Source organism: Equus quagga, chromosome 6 (assembly GCF_021613505.1).
Source record: "Equus quagga isolate Etosha38 chromosome 6, UCLA_HA_Equagga_1.0, whole genome shotgun sequence".
NCBI lineage: Eukaryota > Metazoa > Chordata > Mammalia > Perissodactyla > Equidae > Equus > Equus quagga.
The window spans coordinates 62,850,746-62,863,851 of NC_060272.1; the positions used below are offsets into that span (position 1 = coordinate 62,850,746).

At 39.4% G+C, this 13,106-nt stretch overlaps 1 protein-coding gene across 2 annotated transcripts in view; it reads left to right on the forward strand.

The window, feature by feature from the left end:
- WDFY2 (WD repeat and FYVE domain containing 2) overlaps positions 1–13,106 on the forward strand; it is a 211,019-nt gene that overhangs the window by 156,688 nt on the left and 41,225 nt on the right. For both annotated transcript variants that reach the window (XM_046664042.1, XM_046664041.1), the window contains exons 5-6: positions 4,001–4,151; positions 11,399–11,511. In XM_046664042.1, coding sequence (XP_046519998.1) covers positions 4,001–4,151; positions 11,399–11,511 — 264 coding nt within the window. The remainder of the gene's footprint in view (positions 1–4,000; positions 4,152–11,398; positions 11,512–13,106) is intronic.

Below are 13,106 nucleotides of genomic sequence, written 5' to 3' on the forward strand. Positions count from 1 at the left end.
TATGCCTCTTGGCCATCTGTATGTCGTCTTTGGAAAAATGTCCGTATCCTCTGCCCATTTTTTTTTATTGAGGTCATAATGGTTTACAACATTGTGAAATTTCAATTGTACATTATCATTTGTCCATCATCATATATAAGTGCCCTTTTACCCCTTATGCCCCCCCCTTCCTCTCTGATAACCACTAATGTGTTCTCTTTGTCCATGTGTTTGTTTATATTCCACGTATGAGTGAAATCATATGGTGTTTGTCTTTCTCTGTTGGGCTTATTTCACTTAACATGATACCTTCAAGGTCCGTCCCTGTTGTTGCAAATGGGATGATTTTTGTCTTTTTTTTGGCTGAGTAGTATTCTATTGCATATATATACCACATCTTCTTTATCCATTCATCAGTTGATGGGCCTCTGCCCATTTTTTAATCAGGTTGTTCATTTTTTTGTTGTTGAGTTGTATGAGTTCTTTATATATTTTGGATATTAACTGCTTATCAGATATATGATTTGCAAATATCTTTTCCCATTCCATAGGTTGCCTTCTTGTTTTGTTGATGGTTTCCTTTGCTGTGCAGCAGCTTTTTAGTTTCATGTAGTTCTGTTTGTTTATTTTTGCTTTTGTTTCCCATGCCTTTGGAGTCAGATCCAAAAAAAACATCACTAAGACCAATGGCTAGGAGTTTACTGCCTATGTTTTATTCTAAGAATTTTATGGTTTCAGGTGTTACATTGAAATCTTTAACCTAGTTTGAGTTAATTTTTGTGTATAGTATAAGATAGTGGTCTAGTTTCATTCTTTTGCATATGGCTGTCCAGTTTTTCCAAAACTATTTATTGAAGAGGCTGTCCTTTCCTCATTGTATATTCTTGGCTCCTTTGTCATAAATTAATTGACAATATATGATGGGTTTATTTCTGGGCTCTCTTTTCTGTTCTGTTTCTGTTCTGTTGATCTATGTGTCTGTTTTTTATGCCACTACCATACTGTTTTGATTACTGTAGCTTTGTAGTATAGTTTGAAATCAGGGAGAATGATGCCTCCAGCTTTGTTCTTCTTTCTCAAGATTGTTTGGCTATTTGGGTTCTTTTGTGGTTCCACATAGATTTTACAATTATTTGTTCTAGTTCTTTGGAAACTGCCATTGGAATGTTGATAGGGATTGCACTGAATCTGTAGATTGCTTTAGGTAGTATGGACATTTTAGGAACGTTAATTCTTCCAATCCATGAGCGCAGAATATCTTTTCATTTGTTTGTGTCTTCTTCAATTTCTTTCACCAGTGTCTTATAGTTTTCAATGTACAGATCCTTCACCTCCTTGGTTAAATTTATTCCTAGGTATTTTGTTCTTTTTGATGCAATTGTAAATGGGATTGTTTTCTTAATTTCTTTCTGATAGTTTGTTATTTGCGTATAGAAACACAACAGATTTTTGTATATTAATTTTGTATTCTGCAACTTTACTGAATTCATTTATTCTAAAAGTTTTTTTAATGGAGTCTTTAGAGTTTCTATATATAGTATCATATCATCTGCAAACAGTGACAGTTTTACTTCTTTCTGATTTGAATGCCTTTTATTTCTTTTTCTTGCCTAATTGCTGTGGCTAGGACTTTCCAATACTATGTTGAATAAGAGTGGCAAGAGTGGGCATCCTTGTCTTCTTCCTGATCTTAGAGGAAAAACTTTCAACTTTTCATCATTGAGTATGATATTAGCTGTGAGTTTCTCATCTATGGCCTTTATTATATCGAGGTACATTCCCTCTATACCCAATTTGTACAGAGTTTTTATCATAAATGGATGCTGAATTTTGTCAGATGCTTTTTCTGTATGTATATAGATGTTCATATGATTTTTATCCTTCATTTTGTTAATGTTGTGTCTCACATTGATTTGTGGATATTGAACCATCCTTGCTTCCCTGAAATAAATCCCACTTGGTCATGGTGTATGATCCTTTTAATGTACTGTTGAATTGAGTTTGCTAATATTTTGTTGAGGATTTTTGGGTCTTTGTTCATCAGGGATATTGGCCTGTAATTTTCTTTTTTTGTGCTGTCTTTGTCTCGTTTTGGTATCAGGGTAATGATAGCCTTGTAAAGACAATGTTTTGATCTTGAATAGTGGCTGATACTCTGAAAGGCAGGTATTTACTGTAGAGAAGACATAGTATTATACCCCTTCTATATCCCTTTAGATTCTCTGTGCTTCAAATACCAGATTTTAAACCCTAGTCATTTGGTGAAATGACTGTCATGTGGGTGTTCACTGTGGTTCTGACTGTATTGTTTGGTAGACAATCTAAAAGGGCCATCCTGGGGCCAGCTGGTGGTGTGGTGGTTACGTTCAGCGTACTCCACTTTGGCAGGTTGGGTTTGCAAGTTCAGGGTTCACAGGTTCAGATTCCAGGCATGGACCTCTGCCGCTCATCAGCCGTGCTGTGGTGGCAACCCACATATAAAGTGGAGGAAGATTGGCACAGATGTTAGCTCAGGGGTTGTCTTCCTCAGCAAAAAATAAAATAAAATAAAAATAAAAGGGCCATCTTGCCAAGGCTGGGTTGTGTCTGTAAAATGAGGAAACCACCCACCTTACAGGGTCATTACAATGACTGAGTGAGAGAATGTATTTAAGTACCTGGCACTTGTTAGACACTCAGAAATTGGCAGACAATGTTGCTTTTGCCAGTAGAGCTGCAAAGATCCATCCATACTGTCTAACCCTGTTTTCATGATCAAGATGGGAAACTGGTGTCTTCTCTATCACCTCGAGATACTCGTGATACGTCTACTCTTGCCCACCAGATTGCCAGCTCCTGGGCACAGGGCCCAGTGATATTCTGGTTCCAGGATATCAATCTTCGTTTATTCCAGTCAGCTCTATTCAGTGGCCACAGACCCCCTCTACCTCACCCCCCAGAATTACGTAAGAAGAAAGCAAATATTTTGTTGATTTTATGTGGTAATTGAGAAGCCATGAGACCTTAGCCAAACTACTCAACTTCATTGTGCCTCAGCTTGCCTATATGTAAAATAGAGAGATGGGATAGATGACATGAATTGTTTCTTCTAACTCTGAAATTGTGTGATGCAATAGTTCTGTTATGGTGTTGCCTTTGGATATGAGCAACCCTGGGAAATTTGCTCTCATTATGATATACGTGTATACTTTGACATAAAGGATGTTTCATTCTTTTATATGGCACTTGGAGATATTTCTGCCCTCCTTTCCTAACATTCAGTTTCTTATAGAACTTTGTTGTGGGTTTATAAGTCAAATTTCATCAAAAAGAGAACAGGAATGCTGTTTACTTTTTTTTTAAGCTCACATAAACTGACCCTGTGACTTTATTATAAGTACATTGTTCCTGGGGCTGGCAGTGGTGTGTCATTAAGTTCACGCACTCCAGTTCAGTGGCCCAAGGTTCATGGGTTTGGAGCCCGGGTGTGGACCTACACACCACTCATCAAGCCATGCTGTGGCTGCATTCCACATATAAAAATAGAGGAAGATTGGCACAGATGTTACCTCAGGGACCAACTTCCTCAAGCAAAAAGAGGAAGACTGGCAACAGATTTTAGCTCAGGGGCAATCTTCCTCACCAAAAAAAAAAAGAAGAACATTGTTCCTAATGTGTTTTGTGGTCACACTAAATCTGGCATTCTCTAGCAGCTCTAACATGTCTGAGAGAGGCAGGCCCTTCAGTAATGGGAGCTCTCTGTGATAGAAATCTTTGGATTGGTGCAGGTGGGAAAGAAAGAGAGCAGTGGGAGGAAATGGATAGGTTTTTCAAAAAATCACATAGAAACTCAGACATGCCACTCTGCAGTGGCAAACCTCTACCCCCGATGAGAACCACTGTTTTAACCTGTGTTTGTAGTGGTTGTCATACCATTCACCTGACTCTGGGGTGGGGAGAAGTGAGTAATGCATCTCTGCAGGTCGTGCTTTTCCTCCTTTAGCATACTTTATCGGTTGTCTTCTTGTCTCTTACTTTTTAGCGCATCAGAGCAGAGTGACGATGATCCTGTTTGTGCTGGAGCTGGAGTGGGTGCTGAGCACGGGACAGGACAAGCAGTTTGCCTGGCACTGCTCCGAGAGTGGGCATCGCCTGGGAGGTTATCGCACCAGTGCTGTGGCCTCAGGCCTGCAGTATCCTTTGCTAGACAAAATCCCTTGGTGGGAACCTAGCTGTTGACTTCTTTCTTTCTTGAAAATTTTGGGTATGTGCAACTTGAAAGTTTTTCGTTTTATTTGCTGAGTTGCCCTGCTGATTAAGATGCTCATAGACTTCCTTAACCTTCAAGTCATCATGAGTCTTTGTGTAGGTGGAGTAAAGTGAGGTAATTTTACCTAAAATAAGAGACCCTGCTGTGCAGGTTAGGGGTCTCCTGTGACACGAAGTCTGACATCTAGACAGGACACAGCCCAGATTTGTGAGCCTCAGCTGTCAGGAAGAATTATGGAACATGGAGATAAAACTATCACCAAAATACAATCTTTTCTTTTTGTACAGAAGTAATTTCTACATAGATATTAAGGTTGTGAACACTCCCATTGGTGCCTGGCAGAAGAACCACAGAATTCCCATTCATTTTAAACATATTTATTGAAAGGCTACCATGCCAGAACCAGAGTAGGTTGGGTGATGTCTACACGGTAATGCTACAGCCTTTGTTCCAGGCACAAGACTTCTAGGATACGTAGATTGATATTAGTTCTTATCTCCCAAGTCTCCAGGGCCCATGTGCTCCATGTGAATGCCCTCTCATGCTGAGTTTGCCTCACATCTGGCCCACCGGGCTCCAGCAAGCACAGGCTTGACAAGTGTGAAGCCCGTGTGGATGGTGCTACCGTTCTGACGAGTAAAGGGCCCTGGGATTTTAGTTTAAAAATCATAGAATCTCTCTCCACCTTCTGACAAATGAGGATATAGGTGGAAACAGATGACTTGTCAGCAAAAGCAGGAAGAAATTGTTTTACGACTTGCTTTCAAATTTTTGTCTCATATTTATAAAATCCTCTTCAGTGATTCTCGACAGTTTGACAAAGTGCTTTGCTCTTTCCTTATGGACGTGTGGCAGGCACTGTAATTTTGTGTGTGTACAGGCTAATTCACTCTTATTTTCCTCACTGGAAGGGCAAGATGAAGAAACTAAGAATGGCCATTGTGGAAGGTTGTAAAAGTGGCAAGTTACCAGGAAGACCAGAAGCAAGGGCGATAAGAAATGGAAAGCAAGATCAGCTTATCTTGGAGAGGGTGGTACCACCTGTTAATAAAAGAAACTCCAAAGTCTACTTTCTAAAAGCCAGTTCAGACGTGCATAATGCTTGAATTGAAATATGTGAGCTCTCTTGTCAATAGAGTAATGATTTCTTATAATATTAAGATTAGAAAGCCCTTGGAGATCATCCAGTCCAACTCCTCGTTTTACAGATGAGCCAGCTGAAGCCCAGAAAAGGTCGTGGCCCTTAACTGCTGCCACCCACCTGGTATGTAGGAAAAGCACCACCAGAATCCAGGTCTTCTGCCTTAGACAGCTGTTTTTTCCCATTATATCGCATTACCCCTTTGAGAACAGAACTAATGAGACCAAAATAATTGTGCAGACTATGCTGGCTTCTATATCCCTAGCCAAGCCTAGGAGTATAGAAAAGATGCAGATCTTGCCCTTAAGAAGTTTACTTTTTAAACTATCTGAAAATGAAAAACAAAAAACATCTACACAGAGTTAAACTTTTCCTGGCTGTGGTAGTCTTTGACTCCTCTCCTCAGGCATCTCCGAAAGTCATCCTAGTTTTTAACCTGTTTCCTTTGGCCACACCGTGTGGCTTACCAAGCAAAAAAAAAATCTCGTGATTGGATATCAGAAGATTTTGTGTGTGTGTGAAGCGTTTGGCTTCATTCCCCAGTGTAAATGACCATCCAGTCCAACCTTGCTATTAAGGTGGAGCATAGCTGCAATAATACAGGGACAGGCCCTTCCAGAAGATTCCCTCACCTCCACCAGCTCTGCCTCTCTAGCTCCAATTTTGGAGCCACAGCCCTTGTGGGAGCATATGTATCCCTGGCATTTTTCCAGTGCTGCACACGGGTGGCATGACAGCACTGCTTTTGCCAGAGGTTCTCAACCGAGAACCCTATGACTTTGCAAGGCTGGAGGTTTTTTTCTCGGAGCTGCCTGGTGCACAGATTGTTAACAGGCAACCCATACAGTGTTAGGGTTCACATTAACATCCAGGTTTTAAACAGGTTTTTTCATGGGAACCCTCCACCCTCACCTCTCTCCTTCTCTTCTTTCTGCCACCTTCCGTACTTATAGGGATTTTTTTTGTAGTGATAAGGAAAGGAGGAAGAGCTGTTGAAAAATATAAAATGTCCAGAATAATATTACCCCTATCTCTCTTCATAGTGGACACTGGTGACGTACAAAGATAAGAGACTTCTACAGATGAACTGATTCTCTCCTGTCTCCACCGCCAAGTCATTCACCCAAGCCAACAAGTGATAGAATAAGCCAGATTGAATTCCGCCTTTTTTCTCTTCTTTCAGGCCTCTTAGCAGAGAAGTAAATCCGCAATGAAAATAACCAAAATTAAGTAGAGAAGCAAAGGAGGACAAAGCGACTGTGACCAGTTCACAAATTGAACTATCAATTTCTGAATAACCTCAAAATCTTTGATTGCTTTGGCTAAAGATCTGAAGCTTCAAATATTAAGTGGGGAACTATAATACTAAGTAACAATCAGGAAGAGAGGAGAGAGAAGAGGAGAGGAGAGAGATTTTCTGACATTTCCACTTCCTGAGAGTTGACACGCTGCTTCCACATAATGTTACTTCGTTCAGTATCCAAGTAATAATGTGCAGTAAAAACCAAAAGACCTAATTCTTAATTTGCATAATGTAGAAACCAAGGTTCAGAGAGGCTTGGAAAGCTTAAGGGCCTTTCTCGAGGTCACCTGACTGACCTGGCAGAATGAGGATTAGAACTTGGGCGTTCTGATCTTTCAGCTAGCGCTCTGCACACCTAGACCCAGCAGAATGGAGGTGTCTCCCGAAGGTCCCGTGGCAGGTTGATGTTAGGAAATAGAACTGTTTTCCTTCCCCACTTCACTTGCTAGTCTTTAACTTTGTGAATACTTTATCTAGCCTCACCTTTCAGTCTTTTCATTTGACCATGTTTTGATCACTTTTTTCATGCTTTCACAAAAATAATTCAGGTAGTCTTCATATTAAGATTTTATTCATGTTGGAGATATTTCCAAGATGTCACCCTATATAGTGGAATATCTTTCCACCAAGTAGTTTCTTAGATCTATTCCTATTCAGGGAAAGAATACTGAAAAGCTATTAAGATTATCTTGATTGTCCTATTTCCTCATATGCCTAATGCCAATCACTCTGACTTTGAGGGTGTACTATAATTTTATTTCAGCCGTCTTCCAAATAGCCTTTGTTACATTCATATATTTTTTACTGACTGCTGTTATTTACCTGCAGTTGTAAAGACTGTAGGTATTAGATTGAGTCTGTTTTTTGGTCTGTGTTCGTATAATTAATCAAGATAAATTTGAGGTGAACTTATTCCGTATAAATCTTAATATCGTTTTACATGTATCTGATAACTTGTTAGAGTATAACCTTTCTCTCTTGTTCTTCAGACTGGAAAAATTTGTTATGCCTTGTTCTCCTTCGCTTGTTTTTTTTAGTGTTTTATTCTGAAAGTTTTCAAAATCGGCACCAGTTGAAGAAAAGAGTGTAGTGGACACTCATATACCCATTACTCAGCTCCACTGTCGATTCTTCTATCCCTTTTTGCTTTCTCTCTCTTTTTGCTGACATATTTTAAAGCAAATTTTAGACTTTGTCATTTCATTTTTACATAGTTCATTGTGCAACTCTAAAAATGATGGGCCTTTTAAAAATAATCACAATGCTATTATTACTCTTAAAAATTTATAGTCACTCCTTGATATTGTTGAATAATCAATCTATTTTCAGGTTCACTTACTGTGTCAAAAATGGCTTTTTGCAGTAGGTTTGTTTGAAGTGGGGTCCAGACAAAGTCCTCACATCGGATGTGCTTGTCATATCTCCTAAATCTCTCAATCTAGAGCCAAGACCCCCTTTACTGTTTTTTATGCCGCTGTGGCTAGTTGGAGGCACTGAGTCAATTCTCCTGTAGACAGCCCCACGGTCTTAAGTGATCTCTGCTTTCTCATGATGTTGTTTAAGATGTTTTTCTCCCTACCCTTCTCCCAAATTCTTCTGTAAACTGAAAGTTGCCTCTAAAATCTTGATTCAGTTCAGATTCAATTTTTGGTAAGAACGCTTGGTAGCTGTGCTGTGTGGTTCATGGTGCCTCACAGCAGGAAGCTCATAGTGGCGTGCTGTCGCCCTTCTATTGGTTCAAGAGGTTGACTGGTGGTTCAGATGGTAACAGCCAGGTCCCTGCAGTGCAGCCCTCCCCATCAGCCTTTCATTTAATGGTTTCATGCATTACTGGTCTTTGCCTGAACCCGTTCTTTCATTAGGGTTGCAAAATGGTGATTTTGTAATCCTATCATTTTTTCCACATGTATTAGTTGGAATTCTTCTATAAAGTAAAACTTTCCATCGTTAACTAGGGCTCTTTGGTTACCCTGAAATACAATTAGTACAGGAAAAGCAACATAAATTCTTAATTATTTCTCTTTAGTTGTTCATTTTCAGAGTAGAGATTTAGTGCCCTGGTTACCTCCTATAGGGATCTTTTTTTGGTTTTGAGCATTATTATAAACTCTTAGGGTTTGTTTGTTTTTTTAATAAAATATTCAGTATATTTCAATAGTTGTCACTTCTTTTTTTTAAAGATTTTATTTTTCTTTTTCTCCCCAAAGCCCCCAGTACGTAGTAATGTATTTTTTTAGTTGTGGTTTCTTCTAGTTGTGGCATGTGGGATGCTGCCTCAGCATGGCTTGATGAGGGGTGCCATGTCCACGCCCTGGATTCAAACCGGTGAAACCCTGGGCCGCCAAAGCAGAGCGCACAAACTTAACCATTCGGCAATGGGACTGGCCCCAAATTGTCACTTTTTTTTGATGCTCATATTGTCCCATCTTTGGCCTTAAGAGCCTCATCATGTTGGCTTCTATATCTTTTTAATACAACCCACTAGCCTTTGAGTGCTACTTTCTTTTTGTCATATGTCTTAAGCTCATCTTGCAGCTGAAATCAACCATTTCTTTAGTAAGGAATAGTATTCAGAGATAGCTATGTGTATTTTTCAAAAGAAAATAAATCATTAGTTCACATATTTCTAATTCAAATTTAACATTATAGGGTTTTTACTTCATTTTTGTGTTTGATTTCTTTTATCTTGGACCGAAAATCTTGGTTCTTATTTCAAACATTGATGTAATTCCTTATTTGCTTTAGCCTATGGTATATTGAAGTTGTTTCAAAATAATAATAGCAATATTTTAATAACAAGACCATTGAATGAGATTTTAGATTTCTCTATAGTTTTCTTTGTCCTTAGAATATGTTCTACCAAGGATGTTCAGCCAAAATAATGTTTTTTAAAGTCACTTGAAATAATTCTATTAACTTTGTGGTTATATCACCAATTTGATAGTTAGGTTCATTCGTTTTACTTGGTTGTCAATTTGGGAGATTTTTTTCTTCTAATTTTATGAATATTTTTAATATATAAAATAGTTACAAGATTCCAAAATGGAAACTATATAACAAGAGAGAAGGCTCATGATCGTCCCTGTGCCCTCGGCTCATTTCTCCCTTCTCCCTAGGCGGCCACTTGGTTAGATCTTGATTTATCCTTCCAGTGCTTCCTTTTGTAAATATAAGCACACACACACTTATATTTATATTCCCCTTCCCTTTCTTACACAAAGATAGTGTAGCATGTAAACTCTTATATACCGTGGCTTTTTTTCTCACTTAATAGTGTATCCTGGAAATTACTCCACTCAGTTTGCTAAGGTATTGAGATCTCCATTGTTTTTCCCCAGCTGCATAATATTCTGCTGCAGGAATGTATCTTCCTTAATTCAGTAAGTCCCCTTTTGATGGACTTGGGGTTGTTTTCAAACTTTGGCTATTAAAATAATAGAGTGAATAGCCTCAGGCATGTGTCATTTTGTAATTTTGCCAGTGTATCTCTGAGATGGATCTCTAGGAGTAGGACTGCTGGTCATTATCAACCAGGGAAGCTCACTAGAGACTCAGGGCCTTGGGTTTTTACTGGAGACTGGTCACGTAGGCAGCCGCTTCCTGGCATGTACCAAAATTCCATACTCGCAGAAGGAAAACACGTGTTTGGCATAAACCATATTGTTTGTACAGTTAAGGGACAGTGAGCCACTCTTGTCTATTAACCCTGGGAACTCTCTTGAAATCCAGGTTCCCAGATGCCACACCAGCCTTGTCAGCAGCCTTTCAAAGGACAGCAGTCAGGCCTGCTAGGTTAATTCTTCTTTGCACAGCACCATTTTCATTTCTTTTTGAACTATCCGTTCATATATTTTACCCCTTTTTCTGTTAGGTCTGTGGTCTTTTTCTTCCTGATTGCTCTTTTTATATTAGGGATTTGGGTCATTTGTGACTTAAGTTGCAAATATTTTTTCCAGTTTGTCTTTTGGCTATGTTTATGGTATTTGTTGTTCGTGATTTTGAGTAATAAATTTTTCTACTCCAAGTCATAGAGGAACTTTCCCATCTAAAACTTACATTCCTTTTTTACATTTAGATCCCTAATTCATTTGGAATTTTGTAATACAGATCCTATTTTATTTTTCCACATGAGTATCCAGTTTATGCCAACATCTTTTTTTTTTTAATCCATCTTTTCCTTGCTCATTTGAAGAGCCACCTTTAGCAGACATGTGCTAAATTTCTGTATGCTTTTAGGTCTATTTCTAGACTTTCTATTCTGTTCCATTGTTCCATTTGTCTACTTATCTGCCAATATCACACTTTTAGTTGCAGAGACTTTATAACATGTTTTACTATCTGGTAAGCTAACCTCCTCCTATCACTTACCATATTATTATTATTTTCAGAGTATTCTTGGTTCTTCTTGCTTATTTATTTTTCTATTATGAACTTTAAAATTAATGTATCTAGCTCTAGGAAAAAAAATGTAGATATTTTTGTAGGGATTGTGTTAAATTTATAAATTCGTGTTGTGAGAATTGACATCTTTATCATGTTGTCTTACTATCCAATAATACTGTATCTTTCATTTGGTTATGTCCACTTTTGTATCTTTCAGCATTGTATCCAAGTTTTCCTCTTATGGGATCCGTACATTTCTTGTTACATTTATTATCTATTTATTATTTTTTTTTCTGTAAATCCACTCAATTTTGAGAAACAGTCCTTAATGCCTACATGATAGATTTGATGTTGAAACCCGGCATGTGTTTATTGGTGACCACTCAGGCCAAGTAACCATCCTCAAACTGGAGCAAGAAAACTGCAGCCTGGTCACAACATTCAGAGGACATACAGGTGGGACTGAAAGCAGAGTCTCCATGTGCTGCTCTCCCAGTGAAACATCACCTGCTGCATGTTCTGATGTTTGGATGACATGTTGTGAAAGTGGCAAAATACTCTCTGGGCTTGTGCAAAGATGCACGTTACACTTAACTGATTTCAGAACGGTTCAGTAAGATATAATGTCAAAAATTTTCTACATCAATCCAAGCAAAAGGGGAACGAATCTATTTGAAAATGTTGGTGATTTGGTTCTTTGTCATGTGGCACTGGAGAAAGCCAGTGTTGGCACATGTCAATGAGACATTGTTTGAGACTATGTGGCAAGTGCACAAACCCCGGAAGGCCAAAGGGACAGCTGCCTAGTCTGTCCTTGCCATCTTTGGAGCAAGAAGATGGTGGGCAAGACAGACTTCGACTTTCAACACAAATGAAATGAAAACTGAGTTCACCATGGGTAGCGAGGCTACATGAAAGTCCCAAGTTCCTCTTTAACTTTCCTTCCTTTTGGCCTCTTCTCAGTTTAAACCGGAGGCCCCCTTTATGTTACTGGTCTGCTCAGGGTCATTTAAGCAAGATAATATAAATATCCACACTTAGCTTTTGAAAGACTTGAATAGATGATGATCACTAATTTTTTGCTGGTATTTTTAATATGTGATGTTGACCCTGGAAAATAAGTCACTGCGTTTATATGGATCTTAATGAGCTTTTGTGTCTTCTGCAGATTACCAACCCATGATTTTGTATAGAACTAAGTTAATATTAAGTTTAGACATCATATAAGAACAAAAGTAGGTGAATGAGGATGTAAAATGGGATAGTACCTAGATCATAAGGGGTTTCCTAAAGGGAAAAAAAGGAATGCAGTAAAGAGAAAATTGAATCCAGGGGAAAAGGTTCATAAAAGATCGTCTTAATGATCTGTGCCTTTGGGAGAGAGCACATAGAAGCATCTGTGGATAGGACCCAGGTCTTTCCTGATGGAATTTTTCTTTTTAGCCACCTATACCCTGGCCAAGCCTGGCCTGGCAGGGACCCAGAACTGCCCAGGAATCTTAAACTTCTGTGTTACACTGCTGACTTCACTCTCCCAGTCTTTCACTTCCCTAAACCCTTACTCCAACTCCACCTGCTCTTGCCCTTGTTGAGGAGTGTGATCCTTGATCCCTCATTCCCCAGTGTCTCTGCCCTATCTTCCCTTCCTTCCCAGCAGTGCGTCACTTCAGCCACCTGCTGCCCAGCGTTCTCAGTTCAGGGCTCCCTTGTCCTTCCTCTTGGTGAGACTTGTCTGTGATTCAGACTCTCCACACCCTTGTGCACGCGCCCCCTGGGTCTGCCCCAAGCCACACCCGAGACTTAGATTATCATTACCATTGCAAACCCATTCCAGTCCAGACTCAAAATACCTCCGCAGACTCCTCTGCGAGTCCTCGGTGCACTCCTCCTCCCGTTCCCCTCGTCAGCTTCCTCAGACCTTCACTGCCCTCTCCAAGCCCTCCCCTCCCCAGCCTCTTCCTTCAAAGAAAAATAGGAGTTCTCAGATAGAAGCCTTTAAAAAGATTTTATTTCTTGCCCACCTTATATTCCCTTCCCAACAGACTTTTCCT